General features: G+C 40.6%; 3 protein-coding genes across 8 annotated transcripts; 2 read left to right on the top strand and 1 right to left on the bottom strand.

The window, feature by feature from the left end:
- The first annotated feature begins 188 nt into the window (after positions 1-188).
- iqcg (IQ motif containing G) lies at positions 189-6,912 on the top strand. Of its 6 annotated transcripts, none has more exons than XM_034611371.1 (9): positions 189-427; positions 763-892; positions 1,898-1,932; positions 2,007-2,129; positions 2,518-2,602; positions 2,783-2,956; positions 3,213-3,287; positions 4,223-4,354; positions 4,468-5,257. In XM_034611371.1, exons 2-9 carry the CDS (start codon positions 764-766, stop codon positions 4,735-4,737), a joined length of 1,023 nt encoding a protein of 340 aa, XP_034467262.1. In that variant the 5' UTR covers positions 189-427; position 763; the 3' UTR covers positions 4,738-5,257. The 6 variants fall into 6 exon arrangements, with proteins under 6 accessions (XP_034467262.1, XP_034467264.1, XP_034467263.1 ...); XM_034611373.1 differs by lacking the exon at positions 189-427 and adding an exon at positions 6,749-6,912 and having other exon boundaries at positions 697-892; positions 4,468-4,557; XM_034611372.1 differs by lacking the exon at positions 189-427 and having other exon boundaries at positions 697-892; positions 4,468-4,557; positions 4,685-5,257.
- On the bottom strand, positions 5,555-8,270 carry si:dkey-29h14.10. The gene is made up of 5 exons (XM_034611376.1): positions 7,994-8,270; positions 6,909-7,049; positions 6,645-6,683; positions 6,006-6,152; positions 5,555-5,848 (listed from the first exon to the last, which is right to left on the bottom strand). Exons 1-5 carry the CDS (start codon positions 8,016-8,018, stop codon positions 5,634-5,636), a joined length of 567 nt encoding a protein of 188 aa, XP_034467267.1. The 5' UTR covers positions 8,019-8,270; the 3' UTR covers positions 5,555-5,633.
- Positions 8,271-10,184: 1,914 nt separating this feature from the next.
- On the top strand, positions 10,185-22,632 carry rnf144b (ring finger protein 144B). The gene is made up of 8 exons (XM_034611375.1): positions 10,185-10,648; positions 13,044-13,316; positions 14,681-14,785; positions 15,681-15,741; positions 17,087-17,300; positions 19,292-19,436; positions 19,560-19,649; positions 21,603-22,632. Exons 2-8 carry the CDS (start codon positions 13,140-13,142, stop codon positions 21,771-21,773), a joined length of 963 nt encoding a protein of 320 aa, XP_034467266.1. The 5' UTR covers positions 10,185-10,648; positions 13,044-13,139; the 3' UTR covers positions 21,774-22,632.
- Positions 22,633-23,044: the final 412 nt, after the last annotated feature.

Raw genomic sequence — 23,044 nt, 5'->3', positions numbered from 1 at the left:
GGCCGCATCAGGTCCCGAGATTGCAAGTGCTCGGGACCATTGCAAGTGCTCGGGACCACATCATATATATATATATATATATATATATATATATATATATATATATATATATATGTCTATATAAGAGGTCATTAGAATAAAAAACTGAAACTTTAACAGAAGTTTTCTGCTCATAAACATTTTCCAAGAAGAAATAAAAAATGGTTGTGTCAGTGACTGTGTGAAACATTTCACATGTCTGAAGTAAATGCATAAATGTGAACAAACAGCTGGACAGGAAACAGCCTTTCAATTTAATGCGCTGGGTAGGTTACCATAGCAACATGTAAACTTGCAAACAGTCAGCTAAGATGGAACAGTTTCTTGTGAAGGATAAACAGAGTTTTTTTAACCCAGTGTGAGAGTGGCTGTTCCGGATTGAAGTGAAGTGAGTGACTGTTTTTTATCTGTTAGTGCTGATATCGTGTTTTACTGTGAATGAGATGTTAAAACTTAGCATCATGCTACAGTGAGCTGTTAGCTACCAGTTAGCCACACTGTTGTTATAAACCTCTTAGTGTGATGTTAACTCGTTGATCGATGAAAGTACAGACTTTGTGATAAGCAAAAGACTTATTCAACATGTTATGGTCAGTTCGGGTTATTAATGAGACATTGAATCATCATATTATCCTATTTTGGTTTGCAGCAACTCTGTCTGTGTAAATCCAATGCATGAAACATAGTGGATACTATGATTAATATCTCGGTCATTGTGTGCAGGATGTCGTTGTCCAAGATGCAGAGCCTGAGAGTGGCAGCTGTGCTGGAGGACTGCTCAGACCAGCTGGACATACTGGGACACAGTTTGACTGTGCAGATCAGCAGGGAGCAGGGCACTGAAGCTGCACAGGTGAGCTTCAATGTGTGGATGTCATGTTCACTGTCCACAAGAACATCTGTCAAACATCTGCCTGCTGCTGTGAGTTCCTGCTATAGCAGGTCCCAATGCATTTGAAAATGGCAAGAGCATCCAAAACCTAAAGAATTAAACATGTTAAACTCAGCAATGGAATCAAAGGGAAACACTGGGGAACAACCAATAATTAGAATGACACCCAGTATAGCTCATAGCTCTGCCAAGGTCCAACAGGTCTTAAATTCAATTGAGCTGCACCAAATTGCATACACTTATAGAAATCAGTTCCAAAATATACCAGATTTTTTTTCATCAAGATCCATACACAAATCAATCAATCAATCAATCAATCAATCAATCAATCAATCAAATTGTATTTGTATAGCCCATATTCACAAATCACAATTTGTCTCATAGGGCTTTAACAAGGTGGGACATCCTCTACCCAAATCAGTTAAATTGTCTAAAGATGCCTTATCTCACAATGTTAAAGTTTTGTTGAAATCGGTCCTGTAGTTTTTTCATAATATTGATAACAAACAAACCAACCACCTATGGACAGCGAGGAGAACATAACCTCATTAGCGGGGGTAATGAAAACAGGGAGACTGAACATGACTGAACAGACAATCCAAGGGGACTGGGGTGCACAAAGGAGGTACGGGAAATTGAACACAGGTGAAGCACATCAGGGCAGGGCAGAAAACTAGACAAAGAAAGGAAGTAAAGCAAGAAATAGACACACAAGAATAGAGGCTAAAAAGTAAAACAGGAACAAGTAAACCCAAACCCAGAGCTATGAATCCAAAATTTTAAACATACGTTAAACTCATATTGTAGGGACCTAAATATTTTTACACAGTCACATTATGGGGACTTCTCCTCCTTATGGGCCCAAAAGGCAAGTCCCTATAATGTAAATCATGAAATTTTAAGGTGAAAACATCTGTTAGAGTTTCGGCAAGTAGTAATTATATGTGTGTGTGTTTTTTTTTTTAGGAGAGAGCCAGGCTGACCAAGCTGAGGAGGGACTGGTGAGTGGTGCAGAAAAAAATTATATTGCAAAAACCGTTTTTTTGGTCTAATTTCTCTTTGTCTCTCTCTGCAGTCAATACATCAAGCAGCAGACCTTCAAGCTGCATTCGGAGCTGGAGGAGAAGCAGAGTTTCACATCTCTGCTTCAGGTGGTGGAGGAAGAGGAGCAGAGGAAGAAGGCTGAGAAAATGCGAAGGTTTATTGATACTGATAATAATTAATCGTAACACACATGTTACATGTTTCTTGCATCACACTAGCAGCTGCATTTGCAACATAAAATACAAGTAAGACATGCAACACAAAGGATACATACATTTAGCATCACATTACATCCACAAAACACAGTTAATGGACCTTCAACATACTTTGATGTGGGATTAAGTTCCATACTTAACTTTAGGATCAACTGGTGCATAATGTACAAAAGAGTTTTAGGGACATTTAAAGGGAAGAAACATCAGAGATTTAGAAACTGTCTATTCTGAAGAGCCAGACAGACTTTATTCTTGTAATATTATTAATTTTTTCTATGACGGAAGAAGTCTGTGTTGTATCAATAATGCAAGTGTCTCTCCACCCAGAGAGGGAAAGAAGGAGCTGGAGCATAAAAAACTAACTCTACAGAGACAACAAAAGGAGCTTCAACAGAAAATGGAGAAATATGAGGTGAGAAATTTGGAGCAGATCCAAAAACCAAAGCAGTCTGCGTGAATGGCTGCTACAGCTGAAAGTGAATCTATTAATTTAAGCAAATTGATTCTTTATTTGAGGACAAAATTAAACCTGTTAGTTTGCAAGTTGTTGAAAGTCCAATGTGTCCAGAACTTTCATTTCCCCCCACCTCAGGACTTGTGCCGGCACAGGGCAGGCCTCAGGCGTCAGCTGGATGAGGAGTCATTACAGGCTGCTAACTGGAGGAGGATTGTGGAGAAAGACGCTGAGCTGCAGCTCCAACAGGCACAGAAGAGGACCAGCCAGGCTGAGAAGTTGCTGGAGGAGCAGCTGGAGGGGCAGCTGGAGGTGGGTCCAGTTGTCCACCTGTTCCATTGCAGCCTGGGTTCACAACACCTATACCCATAAACAACCACAGAAACAAATGCTTTCAAATTGAAATGTTATCTTCCTGTTCAGCTCCATTTTTTGCTCAGAGGACATATACCTCTCTTAGCGTGGTCTAAAATATTTTTTTCTTAGCTGTAGGCAGTAACAAATTTAAATTCAGACTCCAGAGTTAAATGTTCATGCCATCTCATCAGTTATGTCCCTTCTTTCTCAGATGCTGCAGAAACAGCAGAGGGAGGAGATGAGAGTTCACGAGGAGTCAAACAATTACCAGCAAAATCAACACCAGGTAATTCTACTCACAACATCAGATTATTGTGTACTGTGTAAATGTTGCTCTGTCATTAGCTTCGCTGCAGTTAAAATGAATCCTGCATAAATCACCTCAGTGCCAGTAGAGGTCACTGTACCAGCTACACACACAGTTTCACTGATGACATAGCATTCATTACAAGGGTGGATTTCTGCAGCTTTTAGTGTCAATCAGTCAATCAATCAATTTTATTTGTTAAGCCCGTATTCACAAATCACAATTTGTCTCATAAGGCTTAACAAGGTGCGACATCCTCTGCCCTTAACTCTCAACAGTATGGAAATATTAACACAAAAAAAATATTAACAGAGGAAAACTAGAACTGCGGATGTATGCCTCCACCAACCAGGACAGGTTCTGTGTACAAATTTCTTCATAAACTTTTGTTTCCAGATTCATATAAAGGTCAATTTAACCTGACAACTGAAAGATAGTCACTTTATCTTTGAGTCCAAGTGACAACTTTGGGCGAGAGGTGGGGTACAGCCTGGACAGATGGACAGGGTATCACAACATACAGAGACAAACAATCATTCACTCTCACATTCACACCTTCAGAAAAATTCACACCTTCAGAAAAATTCAATTAACCTAACCCCAATCTGCATGTCTCTGGACTGTGGGAGGAAGACGGAGTACCCAGAGACCCCCCACACAGACACGTGGAGAACATGCAAACTAACACGCAAGTCAACTTGGAATTTGAAGCAGGAACTCTTACTCTTTCTTATATGTCACAGGATGAAAAGGTCACAAACTGGCCCCTCATGGTTTCCATGCTGCTCCTGTTGTTTACTTCAAGTATTTATGTTGTTTAAGTCATGTTTTGCTAAAGATGCTGTCTCTCTTACTGTTAATATTTATCTAATGCTGCAGCAGAGTCTAATGTTGGTGTGGTTATTGTCGATCAGAGCTTGCAGCAGCAGCTGCAGCAGATGCAGCAGCGCACAGAGCTGATGCTGCTGGACAAGCAGGGGCAGCTGAACAACGTGTGCCGCAAAAGAACAGTGAACTTGGACAAACTGTCGGAGATGAGGAGGAGGGTGAGCAGCTCCTTGAGCCCAACACAACACAGTGAAGAGCTGCTGATGCTCAACAGGACACTCAGTCACTGCAGTGGATGATTATCACTAATTAGATTCTAATTTGTGTTCAGTTCAGGGAGATGGAGGAGGTGGTGATGGAGGACAGGCTGGAGCAGGAGAAACTGCTCCAACAGCAGACAGAGGCTAGAGCTGCTACTATGGTAAAGACACACTCAGAACTCAGATCCAGGACCCTCACTATCATGGTCTATCAGGTCCTTCTGTCCTGGTTGTTCATTGTACTGATCCCTAATTCTAAACCCTGTTCTGGGACCTTTGACCCTGCAGCTGCAGGCCTGGTGGAAAGGCTGCATGGTCCGCAGAGGCCTTGGCAGTTTTAAAAAAGCAGAGAAAGGCAAGAAAGGCAAGAAAGGCAAGAAGAACAAAGAAGGAAAAAAGAAGAAGAAATAGTTATGTTAAACATTTATTTTTGCTAATTTCAAACCTGTAACAAATACAAAAATTCAGTGGTACACTATATGTAAAGGTTACATAGAACATATCAACATCATATCATCATTACTGTATATGAAAGTATCAACAGGCACAATGGTAGCATATTGATTCACAGTCCTGAGTACAGACTTTGTGTTAAAGTATAACCTGAGCAAGGTCAAACACTTTTTATTACATAAATAATATCAAACATAAAAATGCAAGAAATCACAACAAGAAAAACTACTAAGTAGTCTACTGTTAAGGACCATAGGTCATACATTTTATCATCAACACCTTTATCATGATATGATAAGGATTCAGTCACAGTGTTTCAATACTATTTATCAATGCAGTTACACATTATAAAATACATTAAGTATATTAGGTCACAAAGAGATGACTCATTAGAACTATGTGGGGAATTTCCCACTGCTCTCAGCTTAATGTCCTTGTGTCTGACAGAGGAGCAGAATATCTGATATTACAAAACAGGAAGAGGATTATATAATAAATGGGCTTGGGGGAGCTGACGTTTGAGCGAACCAGCCGCCTTACAACACTTGGACATCTGCTATGAACTGTATTCTTTCAAGTCACATCTAAACCAGAGCAAAGACGTCGTGCTAGATCCTTACACTGATGTCACTCTAAATGTAAATGTAATGTAAAGAGTGTTAAAACTGTCTGTTCATTAATCCATTCCTCTATTCAACAGAAAATATGTAAGCAATAAATGACAAATTTTGTCAAATGTTATTTTGTTCATCAAAAAGGCTGAAAATGCTCTGGTTCCAGCTTCTTAACTGTGAGTATTCTCTGTCAAAGCATCACACTGGTGGATCTGCTCAGCATGCATGTAGTTGTTGTCTCCGATGATGACACAGTTGAGGTGGGAGCTGTGGATGTGGATGTTCGGAGGCTGCTCTGGTGAAACAGGACCGTGAGGAAGAGGAGCAGGTAATGGAGAAGTGTGCTCTGTCCTCTGCTGTCCATGGTTGCAGCTGCACCTCTGATCTGTAACATGGGGACAAATGAGAACAGTTTGAGAGGTGTGATGTGTTTGATACAACTACTACAAAAATACAAATACAAAATAGCATAGTATAAAATTCAGCTCAAGTGTGTTTTTTAGGTTTCTAGAAATATGCTGTTAGATAAACGTATTACCCACCATGCATGTGGAGCTCAGGTTTCTGCATTAAAGGCTGACTTTCTGCCACACCAGTTCTATAGGTGTTGTTACCTATGACGCAGTCGACCAGAGTTGAGTTGCTGATGTTTACAATCAAAATGGTTGACGGCGGACTTGGGAGTGCCACTGATTTAACAGAAGTCGAGAGAAAGAGAAAGAGAAGTTGGGAAGTTGTTGGTACAAAGTGATGTAATGGCAAAAATGTGTCACTACCACAAAGTTCCTGCATATATGGGGTTCCTCAATGAACAAACGCAATGAGAGGTCATTTTACGGCTCATCACTAGTTTACCAAGCTGCTGCATAAAATGCTGAATGTTTCAGTAATCAAAAATTCTAGAATTAATTTATCACATACATAAGTTTAAACTTGGTGAAATCAATCAGCCCATATTCACAGTTCACAGTTTGTCTCATAACATAACTTTACAAGGTGTGACATCCTCTTTCCTTAACCCTCAGTAAGAGTAAGGAAAAACTACAAATGTTCCCTAAGGCTGTGCTATGAGGCTAAATAAGTATTTGAAAAAATGAAAATAAGACCAACAGAAATAGTTTTTTTGTCTGATTAAAGACCCTGAAAGTTTGAACAGAATATAACATGAAAACAGAATTTACCTTGTGTAGTTTTATCCTCTTTCTGCTGATGGTTTTGAGCTTTAAAAACAGAAAGTGATGTTATGTGATGTTACATTTTACCTAATGATAAATTATCTTTTTAGGACTACATGCTTCTGGCCTACAAGGCAGTGCTGGAATACCAGTACACATTTGAGTGTGTCACTCCACACAAGTATAGACACAGAATCTGGACCAAGACATGGCAGCAAACAAAGCACTGAAACTGATTCCTGTTATAATTATGAAATGAATATGTCATACCAGGGCAGCAGGTGACATTCTCACACAGCATAGTGTCTAATGGGAAGCAGAAGAGCTCACAGGCTCTTCTGCAGCTCTTCTGCGCCGCCACCTGGACCACCTGAACCACTCTCTGCATGTTGAAGGCTTTAACAGGCATCACCTGCAGTAGAGGAGAAGAAGAAGAAGCCGTGGGGGGGGGGTCATCATCATCATCACAATAACATCTACAGAGCTGTTTTTGTAGGTCACAGGAACTTTGTTTTAGTGGCTGCAGCCCCTCAAGGTGGGGGACTTTTTACACCACAACTAGCAAAATACGGAAATAAGAGTAGAGAGGGGGCAGGGTGGGGTCATATCAATAACACAATCTGATGATATTTATCATTCATCTTGAAAAATCAAGTGAATGTTTAAGCTTTTTTATAAGCTCTGATGAAAGTCTGTTTAAGGATATGTTAGAGCTGTGTCTTCTCTACATGTACAGACTTTTCACAGCGGACATGTTGACATGTTACAGCTGGAAAATAAACTGTACGCGCTGTATTCACGCGCTGCATTCACGCGCACCTCAGAGAGACTACTTCCCGACTTGAGAGGTCGTTGCTGAGACTTCGGCGTGGGTTAAAAAGACACCGCCACACCTTTTGTCCAACTTCTGCATGATAACGAAGAGCAAAGAAAAGGGATCAGGTATGACAGGCGGATAAATCATTTAAAGTTCTTGCACGTTAACCATACAAACGTCTGTGTCGGTGTATTGTTCGATGAGAGGTGGACGTGTAGTATGTAGCTGGCGTAACATTTGACGAGTTCACATTCAAAAATACCATTTGAAACCCATTGTAAAATGGTCTTAATTGCTCAATAAGTGATTATGTCGATGCCTTTTTCGAGTTTTCACGTGACTTTTCCCAGTCGGGCTGTAATTATTATTCTATTATATCTTAATATATCCGACACCACAAGAACGTACTATGTGGTCAACGGAACACCTGGACCTCTCCTGCTGTGACGGCTCAAAATGGCTGCTGTGAAAACTCATATAACAACTCTATAAACCGAAGAGACACACACAGACATGAGGAGTGTTTAAATCAACTCACCTGGTTGCAGTGCTCTTTGTTTCATTCCTGTACAGCTGCTGACGGAGTGCCGCTCAGTGTTACACAGATATCATCCCTCACAGTCTCACTGATATAAACTACTCGCTGCTGTCAGGGAAATCCCTGACAGCAGCGCGCATGCGCACTTCACCTCGGGGTTTCCATTAGATATTATGTCTTATACTTGCATGCTGCTTTTGGTACATGGCCCTGCTGCACATTTATGAAAAATAACAACAGAGTCTAAACACACATTTATTCAGTTGCTCAAAATATTGAATTATAATCTGATCATGGATTAGACATATGCCTCCTCACATATTCAACCAGCGTTGGCAACTTTCTGCTGCTTCTTTCATCTCTGTCAGACTTTTTCTTTTGTTTAAACACTTTAAACAATGATGTTATGATAGACACTGTCTTTTCTCATGAAAGTTTTTTTTTCTGTTCAAAGGTTTAGTAGTTTTTCCTTACTCTTGTTGAGGGTTAAGAACAGAGGATGTGGCACCATGTTAAACCCTATGAGACAAATTTTGATTTGTGAATATGGGCTTTGCAAATAAAATTTGATTTAATGTGATTGACTGGTTGGTTGATTGATTGATAAAATTATTGATTGGTTGATTGATTGCTTGATTGATTGATTGAGCCTACTTGTGTCTTAGTGTCTATAGTCTATATGTCTGTAGTCAAACCTTTAAAGTGAAATAGTTTTGAAGAAATGTTCTGGTGGCAAAACAAAGAAATGAACTCCACGGGAGTCATTCAAGACACCTATTAAGATTTGAAGTTTGAGTATGGAAACATGAAATATATATTTGTGATAACAAAGACAATAATAATATAAAGGTGAACAGAACATATTTTGTAAACAGTATTTTGCATTGTGTATGTTGCATTCACCTAAGAATGAATTTAGTATATGATCATTACATGTAGAGAGATGAGGGGTGTGCATGATGATCGGTAAGGGCGATCATCATTTATTTACAATACAGGTAAGCCATTTCTAAACAAGGGTATGCAAATAAGTGATGCAAGTTGTTAGTTACTGGACCACACGGTATGGTGACAATTTGTTTCACTTGGTTTCACTTGTCTGTCACTTTTCTTTCTTTTGCATTAATCACTCTGTCATCATAAAATACAAAACTGAGATGTGAGGCTAGCAACAGGATTAGTTTCTCTTTTATAAGGTCAGATGGTTTAAAGTATTTAATAAAAGTTTAAAGTATAAAAAAGTAATAGTATTATGTAGACATACTACAGATAGTCCTGTCAAATGTTTACTAAAGTAAAAGTATAAATATTCTCTGCAAAGTGTATTTGAATTATCAAAAGTTGAAATACTCATTCATTGTTAATATCCATGTATCAGTAGCATCTAACCTTAACAAGGAGTAGCTAGTCGGAACTAACTATACAGTATGGCAGCTGAATTACACACAATAATTACAATACAATACAATAATGTGTTGTAGAAGGATATGTTCTGTTCTGACTGTTCCTGAAACCTCTGCCGTGTAATCAACTCTGTAAACAGGAAGTCAGTGTAATGTCATGAGTTACATATATTCCATTCTAACAGCCAGGGCTGGCAGCAATATGTGAAACTTGACTGCCAGTCCCTTGTAAATGTAATTCTAATATATTGTAGGTGAAATTTCAGATTGTTCATACAGTTTAGTAGGAAGTCTTCAAAAAGTTTGACCAAAGGGTTAGTAGATTTTTCTAATAACACATATACATTCTTTATGTAAGTTTTAATTTCCAAAGTCTAAATGCTGTATTAAAATCTTTGCATCAGCCTGAAACTATTTTGGATGGATAAATGGATGGATGGATAAAATAAGTTACATTTAAACATACTGAATCTAAAACTGTGATATTAAAGTACATTACTGAAGCTTTTATCCAACACACCCAAGTTGTTACCTGAGCTCGCTGCCTGGTTATATTGAGCCTTCGAAATATGATTACTTAAGAGCTTACGTGGTCCAGGCACACACCTATTGGTGTCCGAGTATTGTTACAATAAGTCTGAGCACTCAGCAATCACAACGATATATCATTTAATTTTATACAGTTTTGTAAAAATGCAAAAATCCCTCAAAATAAATAGCTTGGCACAATAGCTATAGTAACTATGATTATCATACAGGCCTATTACATTATTCAATTGCAATTTCTGCCAGTAGATCCCTTTCACCTAAATCGTACACACTGAAACTTTAAAGGAATAAGTTATGAGTTTACTACAGGCCTGAAGACAGAGGGCGCCAACATAACTCACGTGAGCACCATTTTTTCCCCACTGCCCCTGAAAGCAGCATGAGTTCGGTGGAATGACCAGTAGGGGCAGTCGAGAGTGACAATCAGTGGAGCTTCCTGGATGGAAACAAAACACGAGAGCGGAGCTGACACACACACGCACACACACACACACACACACGTACACAAACACACACGTGAGTGCACGGAGCAGAGCTGCGAGCAGGACGTTTAAACATGTTTTTCTGAGGGAGCAGAGCTGATTATTCTAACAGCACAACACTGTTAGGACACATGTGTCTGTGCCACAGGGAGAAGAGCAGCACTGCGGCTGTGGATCTGGAATCAGGAAGCTCCGACACCCAGTGGTCCCCCACAGACAAGGTAGGTCCCCCCCAGCAGAACACACACACACACACCCCATCATGTTCACCATGAAATGATTTAACACAGTGGATGCGTCAGTGTGTCAGTTTTGACCTATGCGACTGTGCAACCTTGGGAGGGATGCAGATGTGTCAGATTTCATGTTGCATGCACTGTAACAGATCAGATATTACTCTGGTACCACACTAACTGTACAAACATATCTCAGTCCTTTTAGGAAATGTTGTAATATCATTATTAACTGACCCCTTTATTAACTAACCTATGTAATTCAGTGTCCACTTCAGTGACTGTGTAAACTGATGTACACTGTGGAGGTTTGCATGTCCCCACTGCATCATTCCCATCGTTCATGCTGCTGTGTCTCAGCTGTATCTGCTCTTGTTTTCAGTCTCTCTCCCACAAAACACACACAGGTTATAAGGCCAGAAATTCCAGCGAGTGATTGCAGCTGAATAAATGATGCCAAATAATTACAGCTACACACTCTGTGCCCAGCTGCCTGCTCGCCAGCACAGTGGCACCCTGTGTCAACGCAGCAGCAGCAGCAGCTTTTCACCACTCTTACCCTCGGCAGGAAGGCCATGTAGACCTTGATCCATGAGGACTGCTAATCGCTGAACGATCAGCTCCACACCCTAAAAGAAACATTGAGTGCACAGGGGAGCTTTGATTAGTGAATAGCTCCAGGCAGGGATGATTCAAGTTTGATTGCTTGTCAGGGGCAGGTACTGCAGTAAGGATGGGTTTTGTAGGCCAGTGAGGAAAGTGCCCAGTATCTATCATACCTAAGGTGGCAGACACTGTCAGTTCTTAAGTAAATTGACTTCTGTCTGATCTACTGATAGATGGTTACCCAGGTAATCTCCAGTTCCTGTAACTGATGACTGCTGTTGATCCGCCTCGCCTCTCTGATAGTAGTGTAGGATACACCATGACTGTGCAGAAATACTCACAAGCTCCACCATCAGTGATCTGCATGTATGCCACCATGGATCGATAGTACACAACAAAAGAGCACTCACTGAAAAAAATTTAGGACACTGGTAGTGGTGGTGGCTGTATTGATTTAAGCTGCTCCAAAGTTCCCAACAGCCAACTTTAACAGTCTGCTGAAATGGAGAACATTGTGCTTGGGATAACTTGTGATTATAGCAGCCGCCTCGGTTGCAGTGTGTTTTTAACGCCACCGTTTCCTGTGTGACCCTGTTCTGTGCACAACCACTGTTATCTACAGGATTAGCCGCAAATCCAAGATTATGGTGTTATTATTTCTCATGCTTTTTGGGATTGCACCACCGGATGAACCAAAGGGATGGTTTTGGGGTTTTGTTGACTTTAATTCCCGTTAACACTAGATTAGATATTTATTATCCACCATCTCTGGTAGTAGTAAGTAAACAGCTGTTTGTGTATTAAATTATTATATTATTCTACATTGGTCCAGACTTACTGTATCTCAACCACTGCACAGATTGCCATACAATTTGGTGCAGAAATGTATGTTTCCCTCAGGACTAATTAAAATAACATCTGACCTATTAGCATGCATCATTCCACTGACCACCTGGTAAAATTTCTGAGTTTAAAATTTGTCCAATACTTTGGTTTGTGACCAAATACCTGTCCCATTACTCAGCTGTGATTAGAGTCTAGTGTTGACTGGTGAATAATAGAATGCTATGCTAAGCTAAGCTAAGTGAAAGTGGTAAACAGTAGTATTATTGTGAGTATGTTAGTGAACATTCAGTTGAGCCTGGCATGACATGTTGAACTTTAGCAGCACTCATGACTCAGCCAAGGCCCAAAAGTCCCCTCATGAGACCATGTTTAAACTTGGAATTTTTCCCTTTTCATTAAGATCCATGAATTATTCTCTGAGAAATCAATGAAAATATTGCAAAACATCTCGCAATGTTAAAGAAAGTGAATTAAATTCATGGATCTGCCCCCTGATCCGGATCCGCACCAAACATTTAATGGGTTCTCCCCTGACCAACACCACATCCTTCCAACAAGTTTTCTGGTAATCCATGTGGTAGTTTTAAGATAACTGTAGAACCCGGGAAAAAACAGGCCTTAGACTTTGGCCTTAAAAATACGTCCAATCATCTAGTACAGACATGTTGAATAATCAACATTACTGCAGTAATTACCCATCATTATATTTAGCTTCATGCACCACACAGCTTTTAACAGTGACTAATTCACATGTCAGGTAACAAGGCAATGACAGTGTGTCGCTTCAGAGAGAGGTGAAGTCATCAGCGTTGCTACACCAGTTACCAGAAGGAATGAGAGGTGCTAGAAAGGGTGCAGTGTTGTCTGAGAGCCAGGTAAACTGTAACAGGAGAAGCACAGTGCTTCACCTCTATGCTGTTTTTGCTTTCAGGAAAATGGCGACTGTGGCTCCTCTCTGTCCCTAACAGAAGGGCTAGGAGCAGCCTGATCCCTTCTTGCTTCCCTCCCCGCCTGACTCGCCCCCTACATGGCCAGCAGGAGTCCCACCCTGAGCCAGGAAGCCAGGGATTCTGTACCCGGGACCCCTGAGGCTGGCGCTGACTCTCAGCCGGGGCCCGGGGTCTTCTGCAAGCTGTGCCTCAGTGAACAGCCATCTGCAGCCACCAGCCAACTGCAAAGCTGCAACTGCAACTTCTGCACCGCCGTAAGTAAAGACGTACCCACTTCATTAGAGATATTTACAGCAGATAATGCTCAAATCCAAGTATTTGTTTGAACAGTGAAGGACACCTTAGCTGCAATGGATCTCAAACCTGTGAACCTTGGTTACTGAAGCAGAACATGGGTCCTCCAAGCTATATTTAGATTGTCTCAAAGAAGAAAAAGTGTATATCACCTGCTTTGCTTATGTCTTAATTATTGTGTGTGGGTGTGTGAAAGTTGTACAAAAGGGATCCAACAACCCAATTTTTTTGGGGGGTAATTTAGGCAAAAGTCCAGCATTAAAATGACCTGGGATGGGATGCTCCTCTTTATTGTAGCACCACTTCCTGTTTTAGGATCCTAAAATAGATATTGTATATTACAGCTTTCGTGAAATGATGCAGTTTCAACACAGGACTGACTTTATCTCACTTTCTTTGAATTGGAAATTTTTGTGATTCTCCCAAACATTTTTTTATATTTTCTACTTGGAATTCCAAAATATCACCTGGCAGAGAGAATTATATGATTAGTCTGATTTTTTATTACAGAATTATCGAGGTCTGCTACTACACTGTTCTTGTTCCTCTAATACGTGCCTGTCTGGTATGTATAATTTTATGCTCTGACACAGAAAGGTTGTCAGATAACGGCAGGTGTTAATATCCGTCCGTGCTTGCTACGTTGTCAGTGTTTTGCACGCACAAGGTCACACAGATAGAACACGCACACACACCGTGTCACGGGGGAAGGAGGGAGGGAGATGGATAAACTGTGCTTATCAGTTGGACTGCATTGTATGAACCTAGTTCTCCAGCACACACTATTGCTTGTGTTTTATCATGTTAAATGGGAAAGCACATGATGAGCACAAGTTTGTGTTAATAAATTAGTTTAAAGATACAGCCCAGATCGCTACAACAGATTTGTTTGTCATCTTCCACCGAAAAGTGACAAATGTTTTTAGTTTCTGTTCCTCCAAACTGTCTGCCTTTGCGCAATGTTTACATGGTTCCTCCTACTCCTCCATAATTGGTGGCTGAGGTACTGTGACTTATGACGTGAGGCTGCTCATAAGAAATCTCTGTTTATGTGGAATTTAGTTTTGCCCTGTTTGCACAACAGCTCATTTTTCCTTTGTTTTTGAATTTTACTATATTTGTCATCAGTAGATTTCAGTGTTTTGATCTGTTGTGTGTTTTGTATAGTTTTTCATCCAGGGTGGATGGTGAAGATAAAATATATGCCTATGATGTGTTGTATGTGTTGCTGTTTGCAAGGGCATGGCATGTGTGATGTATTTTATTACTATTGGTTCCTTTCGATATCCAGACTAATGGTGCCGTGTTGTTCCTCCCTCGCCAGTGTTTGCAGCAGTATGTTCAGCTGGCCATCATGGAGGGTGGGGGGGCACCCATCACCTGCCCAGATATGGCCTGCCAGAAGACCGGCGTGCTATTGGACTCTGAGGTATGTCCTGTTTAAAGCCAACTATATCTAGGTCATGAGGAGTAAAATACAAAAATTATGTTGATTTCCCAATTTAAAACTGGTTTGAGGCAAATACATTTTGATATATTTCTAAGTTGCTGGCTCCACCAGTTTGTTTGTGCAAGCTGACTTGTTTTGTAAGATATGATGTGGGTTGGATTAACTTAGGTCAGGTGTTGTGAAAATCCAGTGAATCCAACCTTAACAAAAGTTATGAGAGAATTCCTGTTTTTCCCTTGCGTGAATTGTAGAATGTGGTAATGTGAGCCGTCACACAGAAAGTAAAACCCTGTGAGCTGTTAGACATCACACACTCAACGCAGTTAGCCCGTCAAAGAAGAAGCTGATTCACAAACACATGGCAATTCTGCCCCTTGCTTCCTCATTTGCAATTCTTTTTTGTCCGAAAACGACTGCATTAAGTCACTTACTGTAAGAAAAGCCTCTTTAAAACAATATTAAAGTATTACTCAGGGCAAATAACATACACAGCAGGCAGCTTTAATGCGTATAGTTTTGATTGAAATATTACAATATTGTATTGTACTAATTTCTTCCTCTGAGCGCTGAGAAATAATGCAGCAATTTGCAGTTGCTAGGTAACCACTTTATCCTGGATGATATTTGAAGTATTGCAAGCACATTAAATAATCTTGACCACTTGGCTTTTTTTGCACATTTCTGTTGGGGTTTACATGTAAATGACTTCAAACTTCATTTTTACCAGACGTGCAATGGGGTTATATGAAAATCCGCAAACCTTATTTTCAAACCCCTGTGATCTCTTTATGAGTGCTTAAGCTCAAAATTCATTGTCCGATATCAGACTGAATAAAACATGACTAAAGCCCCTCTGTGTGCCTGGTGATTGCAGATAGCCAGCCTGGCTGCAGCGGATCAGGTGGAGCTGTATCAGCGGCTGAAGTTTGAGAGAGGTAGGTATTGTTGCATTAGCGTGATGATGGCTGGTGACAGGCAGTGGGCTATTTCAGGTCACACCACAGCTGGGGGCATTACACTAGCTCCACAGCGTGCTGAGCTTCACATGCCTGGGATACTGTGGGACCTCCAGTATTGTCCAGGAGGTGACTGAAACTGGGGCTTTAATACCTTCAGGGAATTCTATAGCAAATCCTTTAAAAGACTCATGTAACTATTCTGAGTCATGTGACGTATTGTATGACCCATGCATAAATGATTGCACTTATATCCCGGACATGTTTTGTGAATATCAGTCCTGCTTTGGAGTCCGACAAACAGCAAAGTGTTGAAATAGCTTTCTGTTGACATTTACAAACTGCAAACAGGTTAGTTGGCCTTGCAGCTATATTGGGCTTTTTCCAGTTGCACAGTAACAATATGCTGTAAAGCCAATAACAGTTATAGTTTACTCAGACCATAAATCACAAGACTAATAATGTTTTAGCTAGTGGTCTGTGTGTCAACCACTGTGGTCCAGACTGAATCTTATTGTGAAATGTGGCCCCTCAGGATAAATTGTAATAGCTAACTCATCCAACCATCATCACTTTTAAATTGAATCATTAGAAATATTTAGGTAATAAACAAATGTATGCAAAATTAATAACATTTCCATCAGCCTCAGTTCCGCTGTGTTCAGTGTCAACTAGCATGCTAACAAGCTAAACTAAGAATGTGAAGATGATTAAACCGTCAGCTTGTTACTATCATCATTGCAGGATAGCATGAATAAAAGAGCCTCACAGAGCCGTTAGCATGTCGACTTTTAAAACCTTTTAGTATTTCAGATGCTAAACTTCACATGATTAAGATTTACATTATATGTTCAGTATGTGTGCCTCTCTGTGTGTACCATGCTACACTAAGATAGTACATATGACTGTTTCTGCTAAACATTAGCATTTACATTAACAGTGTAAAATGTAGAAATAATGTTACTTTTTTTAGGGCAGCAATGAAGAATTGTTCTCATTGTTGATTAATCTGTTGAGTGGACTTTTCTGTCTCCAGCTCAAAACCCAGATAGATCATATTATGTACAATGATATAAAAGAGAGGAAAAAAGACAACTTGCATCGAACCAGTTAAGACTTTTTTTATCTTGAGAAATTTTTTATTTTATTAATTTCCAGCCAATCCAGTAATTGACTAATTGTTTTAGTTCTAAACCATTGATGAACATGAAAAACAAGTCAGACCACTATTTGTCAATATTACTTGGCTATATGTACAAAACATGCATTTATCTCCGCACCTACTTCATGAAACTATTGTCAATCTCTCTCTTTGCCTCTGCAGGAGTGAAGCTGGACCCCAGTAGAGCCTGGTGCCCAGTGGTTGAGTGCCAGGCGGTGTGCAGTGTGCAGCCAGGCTCTGAGGGCCAGCCCTCTGCTGTGCGTTGCCCAACCTGTCACACCGTCTTCTGCTCCGGCTGCAGAGGCCCCTGGCAGGACAGCCACACCTGCCCCGAGCGCCAGCCCATGATGTCACCCTCACCCTCTCATGAAAGCAGGTCAGTCAGTTGGCTGCTCGGTCAGCCGCCCGCCGCCTGCAGCCACAGTGTGAACTTTGAAAATGATACTGTGCGTGCTGAAAGCAGGATTAGTGTGTGAGACAGACTGAGGGTGTACACAATGAACACCTTTTACTGCTGCTAACGGAACCCAGGTGACTGAATGGTGATGGCAATAATTGGTTTTGAAATAGTTCATTTTAAACTGTAAAGGTTTATGGTTTATATTCACTCATCCCCTTTCAAAGAGTTTAAATCTCATAAAATTCAATTATTGATATTTTTATGAGGAAAATCCCATCCTTCCATTTAATCTGAATGGAACTGACAGTTGTAGTTTCAGAAGTGAGTGGATCACTGAGTGGATCATATAAGTGATGTGTTCGTCATCTCCCTGTGGAGAGCTGAAAACAAACGTTATTTCAGGATTAATGGCCCCGTATTCCTCAGTAGTGCCCTCTGTGTAGTCCCTGTTGTACTGTTACATGACTGCGCAGCTCTTCACTGTGGCTCTGCCTCACTGACTGATGTCATTGGAGACTGGCTGTGTTGTGTTGGAATTTCATTGTCTCTGTGCCAAAGGGAGGTGAAGGATGGGCACTGAGCCGCTCTGAGTTAGTCCACTGTACAGAAGGAGCCTGCGCTGTAGTGGAGCTGTGGTCTCTGCAGTGGGATGTGGAGGATGGAGCAGGCTGAGTGAGGGAAAGTCATCTTTAGATTTGAACTTAGATTGAGTATAATATACATTTGACAGGCAAACATAGTTTTATTGTACTACTCTGTACTTACTCGGGTTAGGATTCCAAAATCCCTCAGTGTAACTCCCCCTTAGAGGTTTCTGACTAGGAAGTAGGATAAGTTATTTTCACATTTTATTTTTAAATTCACCTCATTTGATTCCCTTAAATAATAATGTTATTACTGCTTCTGTTCTCTGACATTGTGTTCATATTATCCACTCTATTTAAGAGGGGTTGTTAATTCTTCCTAATTTGTCTGTGACAAGTCGTGTTTCTGTTCCACCTTTATTATTTTCAGTCGACATTGAAGCTCTATGTCAGCAGTTGCTGTAGGAGCAGTTAACTGATTTTTGTTTCTGTGAGTCAATGTACAGATTGTTTGGTCTTATCCACGCTTGTTTACATCATGCCACTTTTATGGCTTTGCCAAGGGAATATGTGGTTGCAATTAGAGCTGAACAATTAATTAAAAATATTTTAGAAATCACAATATGGCCGAGTGACATATCCAAATCTCCGGAGCTACAGTTCTTTTTGATAAAAGTAAAATGTGTACATATTGCTATATATGAAGCTTTTTGGTGCTACATAGATGCCCGGGCCTACAATGTATTTTCTCCAGATGACGATAGCTACTTGGTACAGACCCAAGCAGAAAGAAATTATATCATCACTTTTTTTCCTGTGAAAATGAAATACATCAATTCCCATTCCCATTAAAAGGTTCCCTCTTATTGCAAATGCAATATCTGTCAAAAATAATGGCATTGTGATAGTTTTTTCTCTATTATTTAGCCCTAGTAGCTTATCATGATAGTGCTTTCTTGGTTATTTTGTGACAATTCACTGAACTCACATTTATAGATGCTCACACTAATTCATGCTACCTGCCCTGCACCAGCAGACATTCAAAGTTAGCAACAGATATGTCATTTTTAAAAGCGAGATAATTCCATCAGGACAACGCTAAAGGGAGAGTCAATATTTGATTTGTTTTTATAAATGAGATTGTATGAAATGTTTGCCTGTACAACTTTAAATTCTGTTAATTCAGGTTTAAGGATATGTCATCAAAGAAAATTCTATGTGATTATAAGTAGAATGGAAACTCCTCAGGTTGTTGTAGCCCTCAGTCATGACTTTGAGGTTATCGATAGCACTGCTGCCCTAAATTGGGCTCAGAGAATATTTCCTTCATATCTTTCCCTCATATATACCTCATATTTGTTGTGCCCTACTCTCTATCCACAGGGGCCGCTCCTACAGCCACTCTGACATGCCCATCAAACAGTGTCCCATGTGTGGCATCTACATAGAGAGGAACCAGGGCTGTGCACAGATGCTGTGTAAGAGCTGCAAACACACCTTCTGCTGGTACTGTCTGCAGAACCTGGATGTGAGTCCCGCTGCAACACACCTCAAAACATCTCAGCCTACTTCAGTGCCTTCAGCTTGTTTTTGAATTCCCTCAGTGATTAATAGTCAGCTAATTTCTTGTCTAAACATTTTGTAAATGTAGGGGGACATCTTCCTGAGGCACTATGACAAGGGACCATGCAGAAACAAGCTGGGACACTCCAGGGCCTCTGTGATGTGGAACAGAACACAGGTGAGGCCTCTGCGCAGACCCCAGAGCGGACCCAAGCTGTGTCCCAGTTCAGGGCCCACGGTCACCTTCATCATCCCTGTAGGCCACTTAAGGCAGTTCGACGTCCAGGTCCAAAGAGGATTTCGTATCCGCGTCACCAGCTTGTCCTGCCCTGACTGTTGCATTGTTAACTACTTTGAGCCACTGCACTTACTGAAGCTCGGCCTCCCTCATACCTAGTTATGATCACTATGTCCCCTAACCTAACATGTAATTATTTTTTTTAAGTTGAGGTTTCAAGGCGCCATGGTTCTTTAAACATTTGTACTGTTAACTATTTGACTGAGTTGAAGCCTGAAGGTATTTATCTCCAGCGCACAATGAATCTTGGGATAGGTTGGGCCGAGAAGATTCCAGTTATTGCTTCCTTCGGGGCTCCGGAACGGAAGTATTCATTTCTTGGCTGCATTTGAAGGAGCCTTGGAAGTAGCATGGCCCAGTCGTGCCACTGTGACACAGTTGGTCAAATGCAGCCCCGGAAGGATGCGCCTCCTGAATTGGAGCACAGCTATACAGTATCCATTTCAGGGTTGTGGTGACGTGCTATTGTCTAAATGGATTAGACTGCAGAACCACCCATCCATAAGTGGCAGCTTATTCCATTCATGGCTTTGATTTTAGTAAAACTGCTCTATCACATTATCAGGATTGGATGTTAAAGATTTTGGACTCTGTCCCGGCTGCACTGTTGTGCCTGCCAATTCAGTGAGTCACTGTAGAAACGCCTGGTGAAGAAAACATTAGAGAAACCAATGCTGGACAGTAACATTTAATTGTTACATGTTTCACTTTATGTAAAGCTTTAAACCGTGTCTATAAACACAAGTGTGTCTAATCTTTGAACAAACTAATTCACTGTCTCACTTAGGAAACTTCATCTGTGCATCTGCTGTTAATTGTATTGGGGAATTTCCCTTTAAAGTCTCTTTCAGCTCGTTGTTAGTGGTTTGTTATTTTCCACCAGTGTGCCCAAATAATCCTTTATCAGACATTAAGCTGAACTAATCCCTGCACTAATCTTAAATTCCTGCACTTTAATGAAGTCGTCCATTCAACAAAACAATGACAATTGGCTACCAAATCTACTTTCTCTCTATTTTCCCTGATGCCATTATCTCACGATTAGCCTCAGTTTTCCCTGAACCTCCTTGTTGTGTGTTGGCGTGCCTGCGTCGCTGAGTGTTGTCCCTTGCAAAACAGGTCCTGGCAGAATAAGTCACACCCTTGCTTAGGTCCTCTAAGTTTTACAGTCTGCTTGTGAAAAATTCCTTTTGCCACTCTAACTCCTTCTTAGCTGCCTCCAACCACTGCTGTTGTAACAGGACATCAAGAGTTAACATATACTGGGTACATTTAGACAACATTATGATTCATAGTGGTACACACTACACCAACCATAGATTTTTTTATGGTGCTACAACAGCACGCCTTCAGCCACAACTGTGTCAGTTAGTTTCGGTCAGTAGTGTTGGGAAATAAGGCCTCACAGTCAGTATCTCAGTTCTTGTTTGTGGTTGGGTTGAGGTCAGTGTTTCGTGCAGGCCAAGTTTTTCCATAGAAAATGAATAAAACCATATTCTTTGTGCATACTAACAGTAAGTTGCTTGAGTGTGACATTTTTGTTCCATCAACAATTCACTCGCACCATCTGTCACTGGTTTCAACATTAAAGTAGAGCAGTATTAAACTGTAAACTGTATTCTAAGCAGCTTGTTTACAGTAATGATGTACAGGTGTTAAACGTGAAAGATAATTAACCTAAATTATAAAGTTGCAGACTGTAAAACAAACACTTCCCTCTGGGTTAGTCACTATGAGCAACCTCCTTAAAATGCTACATAGGTGTTTGGCCTATTGTTAATATGAAAACATGGATTTGATTGATTATTGATTGATGGGTGTGTGTTCCTTCAGGTGGTGGGTATCCTGGTGGGGGTCAGCATCATTGTGCTGGTGACATCTCCACTCCTCCTGCTGGCCTCACCCTGCATCTTGTGCTGTGTCTGTAAGCCCTGCCGAGGGAAGAAGAAGAAGAAGAAGAAGAGGAAGAAGGACGTCAGTCAGCCGGACTCCTCCACATCATAGCAGCTCCTCCCTCTCATTGGCCCAGCCCACTCCTGATGTTGCCGAAAGAAACCAACAAAGTGCAAGTGGTGGAAAAGAATGAACATAAGGAACAATGGAGTACTTCTTCTTTGCTCTACAGACTGGAAGCCTCGTCGGTGGGATGGTGGAAGTGTAACTGTGAGGAGACTGAATGTAACAAATTCATCTAAGATGTTTTCGGATGCACACCTGGACGCAAGGAGAAGGCAGTGAGAGTTCTCCTGGAATGAGCTCTGTCTTTGTCTCTCGCTCTCACACTAACACACACACACACACACACACACACACACACACACACACACACACACACACACACACACACACACACACACACACACACACACAGAGTTAATGCCACCTTCATGTGCCAAATGTCATGATGCCAAACCAGAGGTGTTAGGTGCTCAAGTGCCTCACTCTACAGTGCCTGGTGCTTGGTTCTATTTGCTTTGCCTTCCATTCTATCTTTATCTTATGCAAAAATGTTAGCATTATAAAATCGGACAACAGTCAGGATCACACAGGGTCGTAAATCCCTAGTTAAAAAAGTGAAATATTCTTTCATAATGGGAGAAGGCAAATGGTATTATGAAATATGATAGGGCTTCAGTGTTGCACAGAGAACTTTTCTCCTGCAAGTGTGTATTGTTTCCATCTGGTGTATGTTCCAGACCAAAGGCTCTAAAGGATAACGTGTACTTTTCTAAAAGTGTGTCAATATGTATTTAAGGGTTATGTGTGTATGTTATCATTTCTACATTTATGTTGATGTTTCTGCATCAGATATTTTATAAAAGCACCACTGTAATTGAAATAAACATAGTGTATTGTACATGCATCAGATGGTACTGTGTTTGCTCATTACGTTTATCTGATTGGTCGTTTCTTCACTTTTGTCTTTGTAATAGATTGTGAGAAGAGCATACATCTGAAGGCAAGCCTATAAAGAAATGAAAGCAACAAGAGTGCACATTTTTGTAAGAAAAAAATATGAAAATTAACATTATGATGCACATTTTCACAGCCTTGAGGTTAGTCATCTTTGCTCCAGTTGAACTTATTCCTGTTCTGTCTAACATAGGTTCATGCATTACAATCAAGAATACATTATTGCTATCATTCAAAACAACCAAAATATTAAAATATTACTAAACTCAAGTCAACTAAATATCATAATCAGGCTTACAGCAATTTATGATATTGCATATATTTTATGATCAAATATCAATTTCTCACATGCATTATGTGTA

This window comes from Hippoglossus hippoglossus, chromosome 16 (genome assembly GCF_009819705.1).
Source record: "Hippoglossus hippoglossus isolate fHipHip1 chromosome 16, fHipHip1.pri, whole genome shotgun sequence".
Taxonomy (NCBI): Eukaryota; Metazoa; Chordata; class Actinopteri; order Pleuronectiformes; family Pleuronectidae; genus Hippoglossus; species Hippoglossus hippoglossus.
The sequence above is the reverse complement of the archived record's forward strand: the minus strand, read 5'-3'. Positions and strand labels throughout refer to the sequence as shown.